This window comes from Drosophila eugracilis, unplaced genomic scaffold (genome assembly GCF_018153835.1).
Source record: "Drosophila eugracilis isolate 14026-0451.02 unplaced genomic scaffold, ASM1815383v1 contig_340, whole genome shotgun sequence".
Lineage (NCBI taxonomy): Eukaryota > Metazoa > Arthropoda > Insecta > Diptera > Drosophilidae > Drosophila > Drosophila eugracilis.
The window spans coordinates 832478-852817 of NW_024573195.1; the positions used below are offsets into that span (position 1 = coordinate 832478).

At 31.7% G+C, this 20340-nt stretch overlaps 3 protein-coding genes across 9 annotated transcripts; 1 reads left to right on the forward strand and 2 right to left on the reverse strand.

Moving 5' to 3' along the window:
* Window positions 1–1186: 1186 nt before the first annotated feature.
* Window positions 1187–6064, reverse strand: LOC108102332. The gene is given in 7 exon segments (XM_017207132.2): window positions 1187–1237; window positions 1239–1590; window positions 1655–2068; window positions 3282–3398; window positions 3460–3701; window positions 4052–4168; window positions 5402–6064. Coding segments are annotated over 6 exon segments (1197 nt in total). The 5' UTR covers window positions 4073–4168; window positions 5402–6064.
* A 150-nt stretch (window positions 6065–6214) lies between these two features.
* On the forward strand, window positions 6215–14962 carry LOC108102329 (kinesin-like protein KIF17). 7 transcript variants are annotated; one of them, XM_017207122.2, is made up of 6 exons: window positions 6215–8149; window positions 8301–8525; window positions 9938–10543; window positions 10603–11423; window positions 13151–13346; window positions 13635–14962. In XM_017207122.2, the coding sequence occupies exons 2-6, from the start codon at window positions 8370–8372 to the stop codon at window positions 13752–13754; spliced, it is 1899 nt and encodes a 632-aa protein (XP_017062611.1). In that variant the 5' UTR covers window positions 6215–8149; window positions 8301–8369; the 3' UTR covers window positions 13755–14962. The 7 variants fall into 7 exon arrangements, with proteins under 7 accessions (XP_017062611.1, XP_017062614.1, XP_017062612.1 ...); XM_017207125.2 differs by having other exon boundaries at window positions 8446–8525; XM_017207123.2 differs by having other exon boundaries at window positions 6215–7473; window positions 7979–8525.
* Window positions 14963–15024: 62 nt separating this feature from the next.
* On the reverse strand, window positions 15025–19800 carry LOC108102331 (polycomb protein PHO). The gene is given in 7 exon segments (XM_017207129.2): window positions 15025–15298; window positions 15382–15501; window positions 17262–17559; window positions 17625–18370; window positions 18431–18581; window positions 19187–19441; window positions 19580–19800. Coding segments are annotated over 6 exon segments (1638 nt in total). The 5' UTR covers window positions 19362–19441; window positions 19580–19800; the 3' UTR covers window positions 15025–15150.
* Between the last annotated feature and the right edge of the window lie 540 nt (window positions 19801–20340).

A 20340-nucleotide genomic window follows, 5' to 3' on the forward strand; every position in this document is an offset into this window, starting at 1 on the left:
CGAAAAAACAAACGGAGCTAAAGTAATCATAATCATCATAATAATCATTTAGCCTCAATTTATACTTGATTCAAATTATTATGTCGGTTAATGAAATGTTTTGAATGTATTCTAACTTAATAAATATAAAGATGCACCTTAAGTAAGTAATTTATATGAACATATTGACATGTGGAATTTGTCTATAAACATACAGCAAAATATTAATAAATGGTGTTAAATCGTTGATTCTCTACACATGTAGTTTAAACCAATTCGAAGACATTTAAATTCGCCATAAGTTAGTCAAGTTTGCATATACACTTTTATAAACAATGAGATGTATTTACACTTTGTCTTCAAGTTACTAAGAGATAAGGTGGAATTTATAATAAAGAGATTCATTAAACATTGTGGGGCTTAGGTTAGCTCGTTTAATAATTTTCGAAGTCGTATAGTCCCAGCTCAAATTTATCAGTTTCGGGTATTTGTTTATTAAACAATTTTAATTGATCGGAACTTTCCAAGGATGTAATATAATTGTAATTATGTTTGTTATTGTAGTCTTCAAATTTATCCAGTTGGGAGTGAAAACCATTTCTTTTAGAAGTAATTTTGTTTTTTGTTATTCCTTGTGGCGACGTTTTGAAATTCCATGTTATTAATCCTCTTAGAAAGCGGTGAAAATGATCATTTATTTGCGGCTTTAATGTAGAAAAATTAAAATTATTACATTTTTAGGAACCAATTAATTATTATTATTAATTAGTTAATATCACAAAAAAAAAAACGATCAATATATGTTTGTATGTTTATTATTTAATATCGAAAGCAATCAAATCAAGTACGCTCAATAAAAAAGTATTTAATCGGAAACGCTTCCTTCTACCTGTTACATACTTTCCAACGAATCCAGTATACCCTTTTTTACTCTACGAGTACCTGATATAAAAAGTTATTCGAGCCATTAAGCAATTTAAAACGTATTATAGATCAGTTTATATTTTCGAATTTGTATTAAATAAAATATTGGGTATTGAGCTTTCTTTCTAGCATGTAAATCACAGGTATTTTATGTTGCAAAGATCTTTGGATCTTATGAAAATGGAATCACTCCAACCGTTTTCTCTGCTACGGTACAAGACCAAATGTAATGTAATTTAAAAAGGCTTTTATATAAAAAAAATGTAATTAATAGTTACCTCCTTTAGAAATGATCGATTTCGCTCTCTGAAGTGTGATTTTCGAATTGGGTATGTCCTTGGAATACCAATAACAGAAACATCTTTTTCAAAAGAATCGCTTGAAAACAGATCAGTTGCTGGAATCTTAATTCGTGCAGATCGATTACTTCCGGGAAAAAGTCCTTTAAGTTCTTTATTAGCTTGAATTTCCTTTTTATTGTAAGCAGGGGAATTGCCGATTCGGCGCGTGGTTGCTCTGACGCTGGTTTTATATCCATTTTTATTACTTTTATCACCTTGTTCATTTAATATTGAGATGCGATTATCGTCACTATATTGGTAACTATTTCCGTCAGGACTTCGATTTTCGTCCATTAATATCGAATCAGGAAAGCTACCGGATTGCGGATAATAATTCGCAAGTATGCTGGTGATTTGAATTATTATAATTTTTTGTTTTTTTTTATTTTGAAATTTGCCATTATACTTACTTTTTTCCATTAGTAATTTCTTTAAGTGCAGCAGCACGTGCTGCCAACTCCTCGTCTCTACGTTGCTCTGTTAATTCCTTAGCTCGCTCAGTCCAGATTAGTTCTTTAAGTCTTTGAAAACTGCCTTGTATAGCCACAGAATCTTTATTTTCTTTTGTATTAGTTCCAGTACCACCATTTGGGACTCCCATATATCGATGTTTACTTGATCTACGTGATGAAGAAGAACCTCCGTTTTGTGGCCGAGTTTCAGCTCCATAATAACGAGATTGACTTGAACCGGGAGCATTTAATCCAACTTCAGCCAATCTTTGATGGTGTTCAAGTGGAATGCGTTGTGGTGTATTTGGCTCTCGGCTTACAACACGACCAAAGACGGGCGACCTGGCTCTTTCTCTAGCGCTCATTCTTAGTCTAATAACAATAAAATAAAATGAAAGAGTGTGAGGCAAAAATTCAAAAATATTACAGTAATTTTTTAAATAAATGTCTAAACTGCAAATTAGAATTACATATTACGTATTACATATTACAATTACGTATTCATATAATAACTTCGTTGTCAAGGTACTCTACCAATACTTACTACTACATTTTATTAAAAATAAAAAAACAAGAAGAAACGCTATATTCGATTGCCGCGACTATAAGATAGCCGGTACTGTTTTACACAATTGTAAAATATTCATTGTGCTATTGGAAATTCACAAAGCGTCACCTATTGTCAGAGAAAGCATGTTGAGTAACTGATTGTGACGTCACTGTCCATGTGAGGCCTTAAAACCTAAATTTCTTCATAAATAGCGAAAGATTTTACCGATTTAAAAAATCTTTGGTAAATCGATAGATATTGACGCCCTCCTTTACGCCCACCAAGCTTGAAAGATGGCATTCGCATTTTGTAGAAAAGCTGACATTTCGGTAACTATATGTGATAGAAAGTTTGGATTAAGCATGTATGTCCTTATGATGCTCCAAATGCTAATTGTTTTTTCCCATCTAGCCACGCCCACCTCAACGCTCACAAAACCCGGAAAACTAAAAATGATAGAAAGTTAGGCTTAGAAATACGTATTTAAGAAATTCCCCAGCAGCTTTGAGTGAGTTTTTATCCTGCCACGGGTACTCTAACGTCCACAAACCGAGAAAAACTGTGGCATTCATAATATATTAATGTATTACTTCCTTTGACCTTGTATAACATTTTTATCAGTATTTATCTATTTACCAAATATATTTTAAGTCGCTGGTTATAAAGAAATTTAGGTTATAAGGCCTGACATGGACAGTGACGTCACAATCAGTTAGTAATCATGCTTTTTCGACAAAATGTGGCGCTTTGTCAATTTCCACTATCAAAATGAATATTTTAAAAAATTGTGTAAATCTGTAAAGGGGATCTTATAGTCGCGGCACTCGACTATAAAGTTTCTCGTTTTTAAATAGGTTTAAATAGGCAGGCATTTAAAAAATCTGCATGATAAATCCTAACTTTCCAGTTTTTATAGTTCTTGAGAACTCAGCGATCAAACGGATATGCAAAATTGACTTTGCTACTGATCCTCACACATTTTACCTTTTTACTTTACCTGTAATTGGTGAAAATACTACATGGGTAAACACTTACGATCCCAATATTCTTGAGTTTAATAAAAGAGGTTCCCAAACATTATAAGTAAAAGGATCCCGATACGTTGGTATTTCATTCGTGATTTCTGCGGCTCGGGATTGTCTTTTTGAAAAACTATATGAAAAAGTTTAAATTATTTATATTTTCTTTGAAGTTTAGTTTAAAATAAACTTACATCCACATGGCTCGAAGTTGTTCACATGTTGGCTCCTGTGAGTTAAGTGAAAATGTTTTTGGCACAAAGACTTCTCCTACTGTCCTTACACCACCGGAACTTAGGATATGTGAAGATTCTTCATTTTTTATTCCGTTATTATTATTTAAATTTCTTTCCCGACTGCGAGCGCTAAGATAGTTTGCATTTCCAGCCCTGACAGTTGCCAATATTACCAATACATCTAATTGTATATACTTAATCTGCAATGAAATAATTTTTGTTAAATATTTGCGACTTAATAATGGCTTTACACACTTAGGCGCCATGAATTGTATTTTCTTCTTGGTATTCTCTATTTCTTTTTGGGGTATGTTAAATTGCTAACTATGTTTGCAAATGACACTCTCAGCTTAAATATAAATATTGAGACAAACTAAGCTTTTCCAACCAACCAAAATTATAATTATCACTATGTATAAACTTCCAACATTTTTTTACGTTTTGCTGAGAAAAACTAAAAATACTTGGAAAGAAAAAATGTACCATCTGATTATTTGTTCGGATTTCCATCCTTCATTAACTACGATATACCGCTTTTTTTAATACTTACCAATATGCGGCTGCAATGCATTTTCCCGTTGTTATTTTAAAATTCTGAATGTTCCAAATATATTATCGCCTCTGTTAAGTGCATCGGATTAATATATGTTTGAATACGTGGATATCCCTGTCATTTCGGAAGAATTTCGATAAAAATGAATAACTTTTATATAATAATGCTACAAATTTTAAAAAATGCATGCATAAATTTAAATGTGAAATGAAAAACGTTTTGGTACTCAATATCAGTTTATTGTTTGAATTTAAACTTCGGGTTTCGAATTTAATAAATCTTTTAGGCATTCCAAAGCCATAAGAAGAGTTCGTGAAGATCAATTTAGTTTTTTCAATTTTAATTAAGTTGAGACAAAAATTACCTCGACCCTTAACCTATGAGCCTTAGTTTATTCGAGCTAGATCCTATTTGTCCGCAATAGGTAAGTTTTTAAAATACATTTATTTGTTACCAAAACAAAATAATACACAATAAAAAATCAAATTTTTCTTTAACACTACAAGATTGGTATCTTTTTAATTTGGAAAAAAAATTTAAAGATATTTTGAATAAATATTTTTGTTATATTTTTTTTTCAAAACAAAAATCCTACCAGTAGATGTCGCTGTATAATGAAAAAAGACTTTCTAATATTGCAATATATATTGATAAAACCGTACAAAATGCATGTTTCTCAACAAGTCGTAATGCCACTGCAAATGTAACTTATTAAATACATATCAAATTATACATTATTAAGGGGGCCGTTCACCCGGCGAATTTTAGGTAGTTATACGAGTAACTCGTAAATTAAATAAATGTAATTTATTCGTTGAGTAGTAATAGGTAGAATATATTCTTTATCAAGACCATCATGGCTAAATCGACTCGGCTTTTTATCCTTATAAAGGAAATATACTTCAATTTACCTTTAACATACTAGTTTTAGGAACCAATGCATTGGTCATGCTAATCCGTTCAACCTACACATTTTATTTAATAGCTTTCAAAATAAGGGTTCTGTTCTAAAATTTTGCGTTTTAAACTGTATACATTGAGATATTGTCATAAATCTTAAAATCGATGTTTAAACTAACGATGCGTGGGAATTTTCACGATCTGCCCGATAAATCCTTCTGTGGGATTGGTCGTACTTTATTCTCCTGTTATATTAATTGCTTTAAATTTGTCATATACTTCAAACTAAAACGGCAAAGTATTAGTTCAAGATTTAACATACAATTGGTCGAAATAAAAATTATTTATGTGCATTTCAAAGTGCAGGTGGATGCTTAATTTAATACTGGTGCAATTAGCTTTAAAAATGTGCAAATGCTCGTATTTCCTCATAAATATTTCATTTACTTTTTCCGGCATTTTTGGCATTTTCCAATTATGCAAATATGCATTTTATGAAAGGGGCATTTCTTCGTCCAAGAACAAAAAAAACGAATGCACTTTTGATGCCATGTCTTAAAGAAAATCCACAAGTCAGATCTCATCCTGCTGAAAAATACCGTATTTTAAAAATAACTTAAATGGATACATACAATAAAAGTGTAGCTAGTGGTTACAAATCTTTATTCGAGGGACCTCTTATAACAACTTAAATAATTACAAATCATTAATTTACCTTGTCTTCCAGTTCCTTGCCAACTATTATTAATGATGACTTGATGAATGCAATTTCGTAAAAGTTAATTACTTATAACCTAAGACTTAAAAAAATTTAAAATGATGCAATTTTCAATAATTTTCATTTCCCATTTGAAAAATTGTATAACTATGTGATGATTGGTTATCATCTTAGATTTCATACATATTTGTATATATGTTATTTTAAGGAAGTAACAAAATAAGGCATGCGCAGATAGAAAGATATTGAGTTAAGGCTCCATTAAAGCTTTAAAAAAACACTTACATATTATTAGTATACAAAATGTATTGTTTGAAACTGTATTTGAAATCTCAGACTTATATTATTTTAATTTTGTATTTATACATATAGTTTAAGAAAATATGAGCACTTTTTATTTATACGTAATATACCAACAATTAGATAATAAGACGTTTACACATAAATAACCATCAATCAAACACTGAAAACTGCACTGTTACTTAAAAAAACACCTCTTTAAAAAATAAGTATACATTGTTACCTGTATTCAAAAAATTATTCAAAGACTTCTCTACAACTCGGCTGAAACTTAACTAAATCAGGATTGGATTTTATCTTAAGCAGTTTGCATTCTAAATACACGCGTGCGCAATGTTGGTAAAATCAGAGCTTTCAGTTAAGTTTAGCATATCCCGCAATAATGTGAAGAGTTCTAAATTGAAAGCTTTTATCTTACACACAATTGACTTTTTATTATTCTTTTTTGGAAACAAAAGCTTTTTACCCCTGGGTATGGTTGACTTAAGTTTCAAACACTAAGAAAAAATAAGGCTTCATTTATAAATATGGAAATTATTTAAACAAAAAGAATGTGAGAACAAACAAACCCTGTTTTTCTTTTATCAATCTCTTATTTGTATACCAGTTACAGTAAAAGGGAACATTGTATTTGTTGAAGAGTATGTAACAGACGGAATATTTGCAATGTTGGGAACTATAGGGGCTAAGCTTAGGCATACGTATTCTAAAGATCCCACGCAACTCGTCCAAATTATTCAAATTTATGTTTTAATTTTACCCTGTATAGGTATTGTAGGTTATAACGCCTCGCGTTTTTTTTCTGACAAAAGATGGCGCTAAATAAAAAATAATAAATAAATAAAATTCTGTTGTTTGTGGACGTCAGAGGGATCGTGGCTAGATGGATACTGGTAACTACCAGTGATAGAAATTTGGAATTAGGTAGTAGTAATGATTCCCCGCCGTAGTAATTAACACGCCCACTCTAACGCCCACAAACCGCAGAAATCTGTGGCGTCAATAATATTATAGTGTGTGTATTCGTTTAACCTTGTATAACAAATTTTTATCAATTTCTATCAACTTACCAAGGATTTTTTATCTCGTCTTTTATCTTGTTTTACCTTGCAAATTTACTAAATTTTTAAACGCCGGAAAATATATTTCTATATAATTATTATTAATCTTATTTAACGTAAAAGCTTTAACCTTTAACCTTTGAAGTACATTACCGAACTTGGTAAGGAGAGTCCTGTTACACTCAGATAAGTATAAATTATTTTACCACGAAAAATGACTTAGTAAATTATTGGTGGTGTAAATGTATTTGAAGCTTACAGTAGCTTTCGCTTTCAAATAATGCTTTTGTCTTGGCTATAATTAAATAGTTTTTTAGTTTCTGTTGTTGTGTACATACCAATAGATATGTTTTGAATAATTAAGGAAAATGAGTGAAAATATTAAAGTTGTAGTCCGATGTCGACCTATGAACCAAAGTGAAAATGAAAAAAAACGTGAAGTAAGCGTTTGTATTTATTACTATTATCTTGTTAAAAATATAAGTATCATTTTAACAAGCAAGGAAGATAGCTCGAGTACTTTAAATATCACCATTGCCTTACAGTTCAAAGCATTTCAGCTCAATTATGTAGTCGTACGATTTTTAATTATCCCTCTTAAAACACAGGTTATAAAAAACACACAATGCAGTAATTAGCGTTAAGCTGAGTCATACTTCTAGACTCTGCTCAATTATTATGCTAGAATCGATTATAGGGTGAATATTATTACAATGTGTTTATTGCAACATTACAAACATTGGACAATTATTTTTTATTTGAAGCACGTAAGCTCTATGATTTAATAATCCTGTTCTTTATTTAAAATGTAATTTATTTTCTTAGAAACTGTAATTATACCCGTTATGGTACACAGTTTCCAGTGACCAGTTTCTTTGCTAAAACATAAGAACATATTAACATAAATTACTAATGAAATTTTAAAACGGCATAACATTTTTAAAGTTAAAACTTTAGCTCAGGAACTGTAAGACATTCATATACAGCAAGAAGAAATTATATTAGATTACTTCACTACTAGAAACCTGTTATTCTGTTAACAAGTTTTAACTTTTCTGATTCGGGATAATTTGGAAAAATTTACCAAGAAGTTGAGCTCAAATCAGAAATAAAAAGGTATGTAGATGTTTCTGTTTTTAAAAATGTATTTTTTGTCAGTTGAATATAACGGTTATTCTTATCTTTAATAAAAGCCATTTCAGCAGCAATTGAAAAACCACAATTTTAAAGCATTATGTAATATTTAAAAAATTTTGTTTTACTGCAGAATATTGTTGAAATTAATGAATATTCAGTTTCTGTGGCAAATCCGTCAGCTAGCCTCACCCAAAAAAAAATGTTCACATTCGATAGTGTTTATAATACGATTACGAAAACTGATGTTATTTATAACGAAATGTGCTATTCATTAGTGGAGAGTACCATCGAGGGATACAATGGAACTATTTTCGCTTACGGACAGACGGGTTGTGGAAAAACACACACAATGCAGGTACTGCCATTAACAATCAATCATATTCATTTCATATATTATATAAGGATTCAAAATTTATTCCGTCTTTAATCCTAACCAACCAAAAAATTATTACAAAAAAATTATGGCAGCATGGAAATAATTATATATATATATTAATCAATACTCATTCATTAACATTATATATAAATAAAACAAGAAGAAACCCTATAGTCGAATCCCGCGACTAAAAGATATCCGTTACTGTTTTACACAATTTTAAAATATTCATTTTGCTAGTGGAAATTTACAAAGCACCAACTGATTTTTGGTTTCCTGGTTTTGTGGGCGTTAGGGTTGGCGTGTCTAGATGGGAAAAAACAATTAGCATTTTAGCATCAAAAAAAACCCACATTCTTAATCCGAACTTTCTCTCACTTATATTTACATAGACAGTGACGTTACAATAATTTAGTAAACATGCTTTTTTGCTTTTGTTTTTTTTTATGTAAAACAGTAAGGGGTATCTTATAATCGCGGCACTCGACTATAGCGTTTCTTCTTGTTTTAATATTAGTTAAGTGATTATAATCACCGAACGGAATAATTTGATTTTGTAATTTACATAGTTACCCGTTACAAAGATTTAAAAAATTTGATTGCGTTTCGTTTAAAACGGTATAATTAGTAAATGACAGATTTCCTAGCCTATAGAGCAAATATCCTTGATCAGGAATAATAACCGGGTTGATTATCGTGTCTGTCTGTTCGTATGAATGAAGAAAATGAAGAAGCCGTGGCGTCCATGTTATAGTTTTTTCATTTATATTATGAAGACTTCTAAAATCTAGTCCTTATAACATTCATTTTTTAAGAAACTTTAAAATAATGTTCCGATTTGAAACATTTTTGGTGATATGTATCACCAAAAAAAATGTTTAAGAACATCAGTACGACGGATTGTGGTCGATGCGGTGGCATCATTGGAAACTGCATGCTTAATTTCCGAGATCTCAGCGTTCCTAAAAAAAACCGTTTTTGCTCGATGGGCGCAACAGTGGGCGTGCCCGGGCAATGGTACCACTTTAAGATGCGCTTGCATCTCAATAATATACATGCTTAATCTCAACTTTCCAGACTTTGTAGTATCTGATATCCCAGCGATTTTATTTTTGGTGCGGCATCGTGGCAGGACGCTGCGTAGGCATCTCAAGAATCTTCATGAATAATCCCCACTTTCTAATAAAGTTTCTGACATCAGCGTTTATACTGACGAATAAACGGTCATTTGCTCAGATTTAGTTGTTGAACATCATCATAAATATACTTTAGAGGGTCGGAAACGCTTCATTCTACCTGTTTCATACTTTTTAAAATATATTTCACGAGTAACGGGTGTTTTATGTTCTCGGCTTTCCACTATAGCGTCCATTTCTGTTATATCTTTTAAGGGAGACGGAAACTTGAATAACAGTGGAATAATTCATAAATGCTTCGACCATATTTTTGAAACAATATCAATGGCAACAAATGTCAGATATTTGGCATTAGTAAGCTATTTGGAAATTTACAATGAAAGTATTCGCGACTTGCTCAATACAAATGAAAATACAAGAATGATAAATCACTCTCTCAAAGAAATTCCAGGTATTGGAGTCTCCGTTCCCACGCTGACTACTCATCCCGTTATTAATACAAACCAATGTTACAATTGGTTAAGTCTGGGGAATAAAAACCGAGTTACTGCAGCAACATTAATGAATGAAAAGAGCTCACGTTCGCATACTATATTTACTATCACTTTGGAGCAGTCCCCATTTTTCTCTAGTGTGGCATCGGAAAATAACTTGGGAGGGATACGTCGCGGAAAACTAAGCTTAGTTGACCTAGCAGGATCAGAGAGACAAAGTAAGACAGGAGCCCAGGGTGAACGGCTTAAGGAAGCGTCTAAAATAAACCTATCACTTTCTGCACTTGGAAACGTAATTTCATCTTTGGTTGATGGTAAAGCAAAGCATGTGCCCTTTAGGGATTCAAAACTTACGCGCTTGCTCCAGGTAATTTCGGAAGAAAACAAATGTATACCTTTAAAAATACCCTTTAAAGTTTTTTTTAGGATTCCTTAGGAGGAAACACAAAAACTCTTATGATTTCCTGTATTTCACCATCAGAGTCAGATTATGATGAAACCCTTTCTACACTTCGTTACGCAAGTAGAGCAAAGAACATTTCAAATAAACCAACAATAAATGAAGATCCAAAAGATGCAAAACTTCGTCAGTATCAAAATGAAATATTACATTTAAAAAGAATGCTCGAAGAGACTCAACAAAAAAGCCATTACAGAAATAACGATAAAATTAAATCAAACGAACTACCCATGGCAAACTTAAATGATAAATATTTTAATTCCAAAGAACATGTTGACATTATTAGATCAATTCAAGATATAGGCGTGTCTGTTAAAACATTGAAATCAATATCCACTAAGCCAAGTGTCTCTTCTGTCCAAGCAGCAGACGATATGCAACTTCAAGCCAGAAGTCGCATCGACTTCATTAAACGAACTTTAATTGGAGGTGAGCGCGTTAATGATTTAGGCCTAAAAGAAAAGCACAAGGCTCAAAAATGTGCAGCACAACGGCACTTAAGTGCCATAGCATATGCATTAAGTAGAGTCAAATGTGATGATCGAGAGCTTTTGCAGGGACATTATGCAAATATTACCCAAGAAATAAATATAAAAAATGATCACATTAGCAAATGTAAAGAAAAAATTAAAATGCTTGAAATGGAAGTTTCCGATTTAAATTCAGAGTTTCAGTTGGATAGGGAGGATTATTTAGACGAAATTCGAAATCTTGGACGTCATATACAGTTTTATCAGCAATTGCTTTGTAAATGTTACCCACTTTTTCAAAAAAATGGAAGAAACTGGTAAGAACTAATTTTGTCTAACTTTTTATTACTAAGCAATAGAGCTGTGAAATAGTCTCTATGGCTTATGAATACCTACCTGCATGTTTTAGCATAAAATAGTCTCACAGTCGATTCGCCTTTTGTCCGCATGAAAAAAAGGCTTTGCGTTTTAAAATCGCTATAAAAAAAACGAGTGTATATTTTTCAAAATTTTTTTTTTTTGATAGCCTCAACATTATGGTTCTTAGCCTCTGCCTCGGCTGGCCTTACAGTTTTTTTTTTTGGTATGGCCCTCAATGGCCCTGATGGTGACTTCAATCTCGTGCTTTAGGTCGTCAATCGTCTCTGTGTGGTTGGCGTAACACTTATCCTTGACGGTACCCCACAAAAAATGGTCCAACGGGGACAAATCGCAGCTGCGAGGCGGCCAGTTGACATCGCCGTTTCGGCTTATTATACGATTTTCGAACATACCGCGCAAAAGATCGATTATGACGTTGGCTGTGTTGCACGTAGCGCCATCCTGCTTGAATCATATTTCATCTATGTCTTCCTCTTCCATTAGGGGAATACAAAAATTCTTCCAACATGCCGCGATGGCGGACACCATTACCGGTTACGGTGGCTCTTTCCTCGTTTTCAAAGAAAAACTGCCCAATGATGCAACCCGACCACATACCGCACCAAACAGTCACTCATTGTGGGATGCATTGGTTTCTCCAAGACGAAGTTTGGATTTTCTGAATCTCAAATGCGACAGTTTTGATTATTAACATCCAACTCTTGAGCACGGTGGCGAGTTGACACATTTATTGACATATCTGACATATTTACAATGACATTCGAAATGTCAAAGTCAAAATTTCGATTGTCAAAGTCAAAATTATCGAAAGTTCAAAAAGCAACCGCTATATGGGCCACCCCATATAAAAGCTAGAAAGTTGGGATTAAGTAAATACAATCATGAAATCCCAGCGCATCTTATGGTGGTACCGTTATCCTTCTGTTACGCCCAACTCGAAAGACTATTTTCGCTTTTTGTAGAAAGACTAAAATTTGTGTTATAAGGCCTCTAATGGACAGTGTTAGTCAGTTAGTGAACATGTTTTTTTGACAAAAGGTGGCGCTTTGGGAATTTCCACTAGCAAAATGAATATTCTTGTTGTATCACGATTTCTTTGTAACTCAAAAAATATGTTTTTTATACCTGTTACTCTTAAGTAAAAGGATATGTTAGATTCGTTGAAAACTATGTAACAGGTAGAAGGGAGCACTTCCGACCCTCTAATATTCTTGATCAGTATAAACAGCGAAGTCCACTAACCCATAACCATCTGTCCGTCCGTCCGTCTGGCCGTATGAACGCTAAGATCTCATGAACTATAAGAGATACAAAGTTGAGATTAAGCATTCAGATTCTGGAGGTCCCTACGAAGCGCAAGTTCATTTCATCATCCGCGGAAAACTTTGGCGTCCTTAATATTATTATGAATGTCTTTATTTGGCCTTGTATAAAATTTTTGTCATCATCTATCGAATTACCAACGATTTTTTATATCGGAAAATTATTTCGCTATTTATGAAGAAATATAGATTATAAGGCCTCACATGGACTCAACATGTTTTTTCTTTGTGAATTTCCACAAAATTAATATTTTAAAATTGTATAAAACAGTAATGGTATAGTCACGGCACTCGAATATAGCGTTTCTTCTTTTTTAATTTAATCTATAATTATAACGTAGGACTCCGGAAACTGTAATGCAAAATTCTTCATGGAATGAGGATCTGAAAACTTGGAGGATTCCAGAAATCGATTCATTAAAACTTCCCCCGGCTACTTTAAAATCTGGAGTGTATCGTATTCAAAATTCAGGGTTTGGCTGTAATAACTTTATGTATGTAAACGAAAACGCCAAGCAAGATGTTAAGGCAACTGAAGTACGTATTTAATTTACACTGTATAAAGCAGTTTAAACGTTTTAAAAAGACAAATTTGTGAAAGGTGTATCGGATATTAATACAAGCCAGCGACACCTAAAGTTATTACTTTAACTTATTATCCTGTTCTTTTTCTAAGCTAATTAGTTTGTCCCCAGTTATTGGTAATTGTTTTGTAAAACTACACACGCAGTAGAACTTGCTTTCGTTTTTTTTTTTTAAATTTTATTTTTAAATCCTAAGTATATTTAAGGTGAAATTTACATTTATTAATATTTTTCGTTATAGATAAAAAATCCAAGCAATTCAAAAGAAAAATTCAACATCAATATACAAAATAACTACTTTCGAACAAGTCGACACCAAATTAAGAATTCAAAGAACTCGGAAACACTTCACAACAATTAAACGGTTATGATAAAACCACATAGTTAAGGGATAATTATTCTGTTATTTATATATTAACAAAAATATTTGTTCCATTCTAGAAGGAGAAAAAATATACTTTGGACACATATTTTCTTTGTAATTTATAAAAGGCTTACAGAATTTGTATAAGAATATTGCACAATGCGCGAAATGCTCAGCACAACATATGTACTCTAAGAGCTACTTGTTACTTGGGGATTTTTTATGGTTCATCAATCTATCACTCCCAAAAGTCATTGGAGATTATATAAACATTTTAAATATTCCCAATATTTAAATTTAACAAAATAAATATTTCATTAGGAGGAACGCATTGACTATTTACGCACATATTGACACGATAACTAGAGGGGTATTCAAGTATGTATACCCGAAAAAGTATATGTACATTTAAAAATGTTATATCATTAATTATAAACTTCAATCAATACTAAGCGTGAAGGCAAATAATATGTTCAAATAACACTAAGTGTTATCCTGCAGGAGTCTCTAGCGATAATAGATATCGCCAACTTAAGTTGTTTAAAATAATGGTGTTCGATGCAGCAGTAACCATAAATTGATAAATTTAAATATCATTGGCTAATGTTTGTTTTGATGAAATTTTGTATTCTCCTATGTTTGTAAGCAGGGCGATCGCGAAACAGCTTCGGTACCAAGCGTGGAGGCAAATAATATGTTCAGATAAAAGAACGTGTTATCTTGCAGGAGTCTCTGCAAGATAATTTAATTTAATTTAATTCCCCAAAACAATAATTAGTGTTACAAATGCTTTTAGATGCACAAAAATTCCGGTAGTGAAGTATATACTATTCATGACGACGATAATGAATTACTTAATAATTTACGAAGTATTATATTTCGTCAAAAAAAATTCGTAAGAAGGGTTTGAATTCAATAGAATTCTCCTAATTGTTTATAATAAGATTCCTTAATATGATATACTATCAATATTTTCATGGATGACTTTATTACTTAGTACATATATAGTAAATGTGTTCAATACAAATATTAATAAACCTATCTCTATACCTATCTAATTTATAGTATACAACCTACCAGATATATTTCTTAGAACAAATAAATGGACACTATAATTGACTTTAATGTAAGTAGGTGTCTTTGTATTAAATTGTACATACTAAGTTAAAAAGTGATTAAGTAAATATATATAACGCACACCCTAATTTCTGCTTTTTAGGTAAAGGTAAAAGATTTAACTCTCGTCAATTTTGTTAAAAACATAAAGTGCATTTTAAATTTGTGATTTATTGAGAGACATAAGAAACATAATTATGAAACGGTAATTACGATTTTCGTAATTATTACAAATTTTGATAGAGTTCGAGTTTGGAATAGGGCTGAATATACATTTTTAGTCTGCATACACCACAAAGGGAACATGGCTTTCTGAAACGCTTTCCCGTAACTCAACTTTAATGTATTTTATAGATTTATCTTCATTTTGGCTGTTTGACTCAAGGTTTGAGCAATCATTTTTCCGCGAAATGCTGGTATTCCTCCTTCAATTAAATTAAGTTAAAAATTTTTAATTGGTCCAAAAAGTAAAGGTCACAAAAACATAGCTTATTAATAAAGAACTTACTTAGCTTTCGCATGAGTCAATATGTGCGATTTTAGATTTGTTGATTGAGCAAACTTTTTATTGCAAGCATCAAACGGACAAACAAATGGTCTGTCTCCGGTATGTATCCTTACATGTGTTCTGTAAATAAATTGATAGCATAATAAAATATTTGGTAAAAAGGTATAAATGCAATACAATTCAGAAAAACGCCTAGTTAGGGATAGGATCGAGCTAAGATCAGTATTTTAAACATACAGATATACATGTAAATAAAACAAGAAAAAACGATATATTTGAGCTACTATAAGATACCCGTTACTGTTTTATGAAGAGTTCTACCGTATTAAAGGTAGTTTTTTAATATTCTCTGACATAAATACTCTATCGACAAAAAACTGAGTTTGTTGACTGAAACGATCGAGTAATCGATGCATTTAACCTGGCGAAGCCAAACTCGATTGCCTATGGCCAATTGCTTCATTCAAGAAATATGTGTGCTTTAGGAGCGCTGGCATGTCAAGAATATGTATGCTTAATCCCAGCGTTAATCTTAGCGTTCATACTGATAGATTCATTCTGATAAAGAGTATATATACGCTTCTGTTAAATTATTTTCAGCGAATACATTATACTTTTTTAATTTACAAGTAGCGGGTATAAAACTAGAAAATCAAAGAAGAAATATTTGTTTGCTAACTCTTTTTTAATACGATTTGGACACGCGTAATAATAGGACAAAAATTAAACCACCTCACTTTTTTATTTTAATAGTCTCAGTTAAATATTATCATATATTAATATTATCATATTTCTTTAGTACTTTTTTTTAGCAGTGATTTTATATTATTTAAAGTATGAAAGTCTTTGCATCGCCTTTGTAAAATCGTTATTAAGATATCTTTAAACATATACTATAAGTAAATTATAGATCGAAACCGAAAATTCTACTGTAGGCCAGTACGGGGGTTACAGCAGTCCAAAAATGACGTAGAGAAAACTTATGGGCCGCCCTGGGATTTTAACAGATGCGGATACTTGAATTTTCAATGTGAAAGGTTCCTAACATCTAAAAGTGCTTGTTTAGGCATTAATATGTATGACAGCCGATGGATATCAAAAAAGAGTCATCAAGAAACTGAATACATTTCAGCATGCTAGGGTAAATAAAACAAACCCAAAACTTTTTGGGTTAGGGTGGGCGTGGGCCGAGATATCGGGTTTTCTTGAAAATGCGAAAACCGTCTTTTGAGTTTGGTGGGCGTATGAGTGGGTGTGGCCAGATAATAGTACCACTAAAAGATGCGCTGGGATCCAAAGTTTATACATACTGAATTTCTACTTTCTAGCTCTAATAGTTCTCGAGATTTCAGCGATTATAGTTTTTCGCGATTTGTGGGCGTTAGAGTGGGCGTGGCAGGATGCTGAAATAACTCTTCATGCTTAATCTCAACTTTGTATCTGCTATAGTTCCTGAGATCTCAGCGTTCATACGGACGTACGGACGGCCGAACATGGCTCAATCTACTTCGCTATCGATCCTGATCAAGAAAATATATACTTTATAGGGTCGGAAACGCTTCCTTCTATCTGCTACATACTTTTTAACGAATCTAGTATACCCTTTTACTCTAGGAGTAACGGGTATAAAAATATGTTATGGCTAGGGGTTTGAGAGTAATTTGAAAAATACACAGTAGGGTAAGATATAGAAATATTTTATCTTAGGATTTTTACAGTTTTATTGATTTGCATACACCAGGGACCGATCGTAAACTATTAGACCCTAAATCAACAAATTGACATTACATTAACATTTTTTAGTATACAATAAACTCAATACCCAATAGCTAATTTAATATTCATTTGAACTATTATATATATAAACTTTTTTACTTTACCTTAAGTTAAAATCCAGTGAAAATCGTTTTCCACATCCTTCAAACGTACACTGAAATGGCTTTTCTCCTGTGTGAACCAACTGATGTCTTTTAAGCTTTGAACTTTCTACGAAAGCTTTTCCACATTCTGCACAAACATGAACACGAGGACCATGAGTGTGCAAGTGCTTGCGCATCGCAGAAGAATCTCTAAAACTTTTATGACAACCCTTATGGGGGACAATCTATTTTTTATCAGTTGGGTAAGCCACTGCGACTTCGGAAAGATTTAAATTTAAATCAGCACTTCCAGACGATCCTAAATTTAAAAATAAAATTCAAATTCAAATATGTAGTAACTTAGGTTTTTGTAACAGTTATTACCAGTATTGTTGTGGTACACTAATTGAGAAGATGTTGCCTGCCTTTCGTGAACGCCAAAATCGAATGGCACTGAGTTTGTCAATGTTTGCAGATCCGCAGTATTGTCAGTACATAATATTCTATGATTATCAATCGTTATAGCGGCAGTTTCGTTTACTAATTGTAAAGTTGTGGAATCCGTAGTCAAGATTGTATCTTCGAAACTTATGTTTGATTTATCTAAAATCTTTGTAGACAAATTACTTTTATTGGATAATATTCCCTCCTCTTTTGTTAGCTGTTCTTTATTTGGAGCTGAGCCTAAAGGGTGATCCCTTTCAAAAGTTTGCGGTTTTTGAGTTAAGATAGATTCGACCCCTTCAAAGTCTTTGTTTCGTTGGTAAGTGTTTCGATCAAAATCCAAGTCTTTATCTTTTAAAAATTCCGCGTCTCCAATATTTTGATCTGAACCAGAGAATTCATCATCGGATAAACCGGATGCCCACATCGTAACACTAAACTCCCCTTCCATAGTTTTTATTTGCACGAGTTTTTGTTCCCATCGTCTTGTTTTTCCACCTTGAATTAGTGGTGTTGTATCTAGGGTTAAAAAAGGTAAACCGCTGTCGCCAGTACCAGATTCTTCTGTATTAGTGCTGTTGTGAAGCAGGCTAGCTGACATAACTTTAGTTTCTTGATTTTCCGCAGAGCTAACATTTTTACAACAGTTTATATTTATTTGATGATCAAAGTTGGTCTGTTTTCTTCTGAAAGTGTATACCTTTTAATATTTGGTAAAGTTAAATAATTCAAAAAAATGTACTCACATTTTAGAGGACAGCACATTTTCAGATGCTTTCAACTGATTCTTTTCATAATAATTAATTGCGTTTCCATTGTCGTTCGGCTCTGAACAGACAACTGATTCAAATACATTACATCTATTTAATTGGATGTGGTTGCTAGGAGGCATACCAACTAGAATAATAATTATTTATTTAAGAAGGCACTATTACGTTTATATATGTATATATTCAATCAAAAAGGCATTTTTAAAAGAAAATGTATATGAGCGTACAAATCTATACTCAATAAAATAAAAGTTTATTTTTCATATAAAAGTAAATTTTAAATTTTTAATTTTCTTAAACATTTTAGTGACAATCAAGAGAATAATTCCTAACTAACTAATTTTCTTAAAACATGAAATAGGTTCCAAATTTATCTGTGTGAATTCTTTAGGATTTTTAAACAATCCTAATCCTTAAGACAGTTTATATGTACATATGTATGTACACCTCCTGTATATGATTCCTACATATATGTATATAATGTATTTGTTGTATATATTCATATTTTATATTTATTCATTATATATACATATATTCATTAATAATAAGTTTGGAAAGTTTATTACGACTTCTTTAAAATTCGTATTTTTTGTAAATGTTACACACATATGTGAATAAATGTACATACATACATACATATGTACATATGTATGTAAAAAAAATTTGAGTGAGACAGTCGCTTTTATTTATAGCCGGTATGGTGTATTTGTATGATAGAAAAAACTAACTTACCATTACTAATATTTTGTACATTTATTTTTTGAATACCGTTTCGGTTGACTATATCTTCTTCTTCGTAATGTTCACTTTTTAGAAGAATGCCATAACGTTCATATGCCATATTTACAATGTTTTGATCCAGTAAAAGTGGTAGTTTACAGATAGTGTACAAGCATTTTTTACGCATGTATCACTGCAGGCACATGTCTTAGGTATTTTTTTTTAATATTTCCTGAGCGTCGTATTTCCTGAGCCTATTTAATGGATCTGAAAGGAGGGACATTTGTGTAAGATGTAAATATCTAACACTACATGTATTTTCTAATAGATTTGTAAGAAAAAATGTGTTTTTTATCAAAATAAAAAACAAATAATAAGTAAAAAATTTATTTGTAGTTAACTTACTTTGGATTCATATTTTTCAGATTAACATATAATAACACACCAGCCAACTTTAAAAATAAGGGCCAAACAATTAGTCAAGTGAACATAAGTCAAGATGAAATTTCCCGATACATTTATAAATACATTATTTGTTTATACAGTTTCTTTATTAAAAACAAAATAAAACAAAAATATGTAAGCAATATTTATCAAACCGATAACCGATGCCTTAAAATATAGATAATGGTATTCAGGTTCCATTTCCATAAAATACTTGTATCTAGTATTTTATATAAGCGGTGCAAAGATATAACGAGTTCCCACATCGATAAAAATATATTTAATTGTATTGAGTGGAGCTTCGTAAAGCGTATATCATAATTATATTATAGCAAATATAAAATTTAAAACTTAAAAAGCTTTTAAGAAATTAAAGAAAATTATCCTGTTATATAAAGGCTAAAATAGCATAAAATACATTACATAAGGCCCGTTTGCATTAGGATAAAATGAGTATTGATTTAAAAGTTCAGCTTGCTTTACGTTTTTAATTTTTTTGCCTGTTGTTATCGATACTATCTTGATAAAAACAATCAAAGCAAAAAAAAAGAGGAAAACACAAGGGCCCGTTTGCATTTGTAACATTTAATGTTTTGAATGTAAGCTTTTTCATGCATAATGATATATAAAACATATCAATCTATTAAATCAACTCATCTATTAATCACAAATATTGTATCTTATAAATTCAAAAACGCGTCCATCTACGCGTTACATACTTT

What these genes read in the sequence shown, in the direction of transcription:
- LOC108102329 (XM_017207121.2), top strand. Translation starts at nt 7,402, where the DNA reads ATGAGTGAAAATATTAAAGTTGTAGTCCGATGTCGACCTATGAACCAA. An exon ending in GAAAAACACACACAATGCAG is followed by an intron (nt 8,526 to 9,937) that starts GTACTGCCATTA and finishes ATATCTTTTAAG; the next exon opens with GGAGACGGAAACTTGAATAA. An exon ending in CAAAAAAATGGAAGAAACTG is followed by an intron (nt 11,424 to 13,150) that starts GTAAGAACTAAT and finishes ATTATAACGTAG; the next exon opens with GACTCCGGAAACTGTAATGC.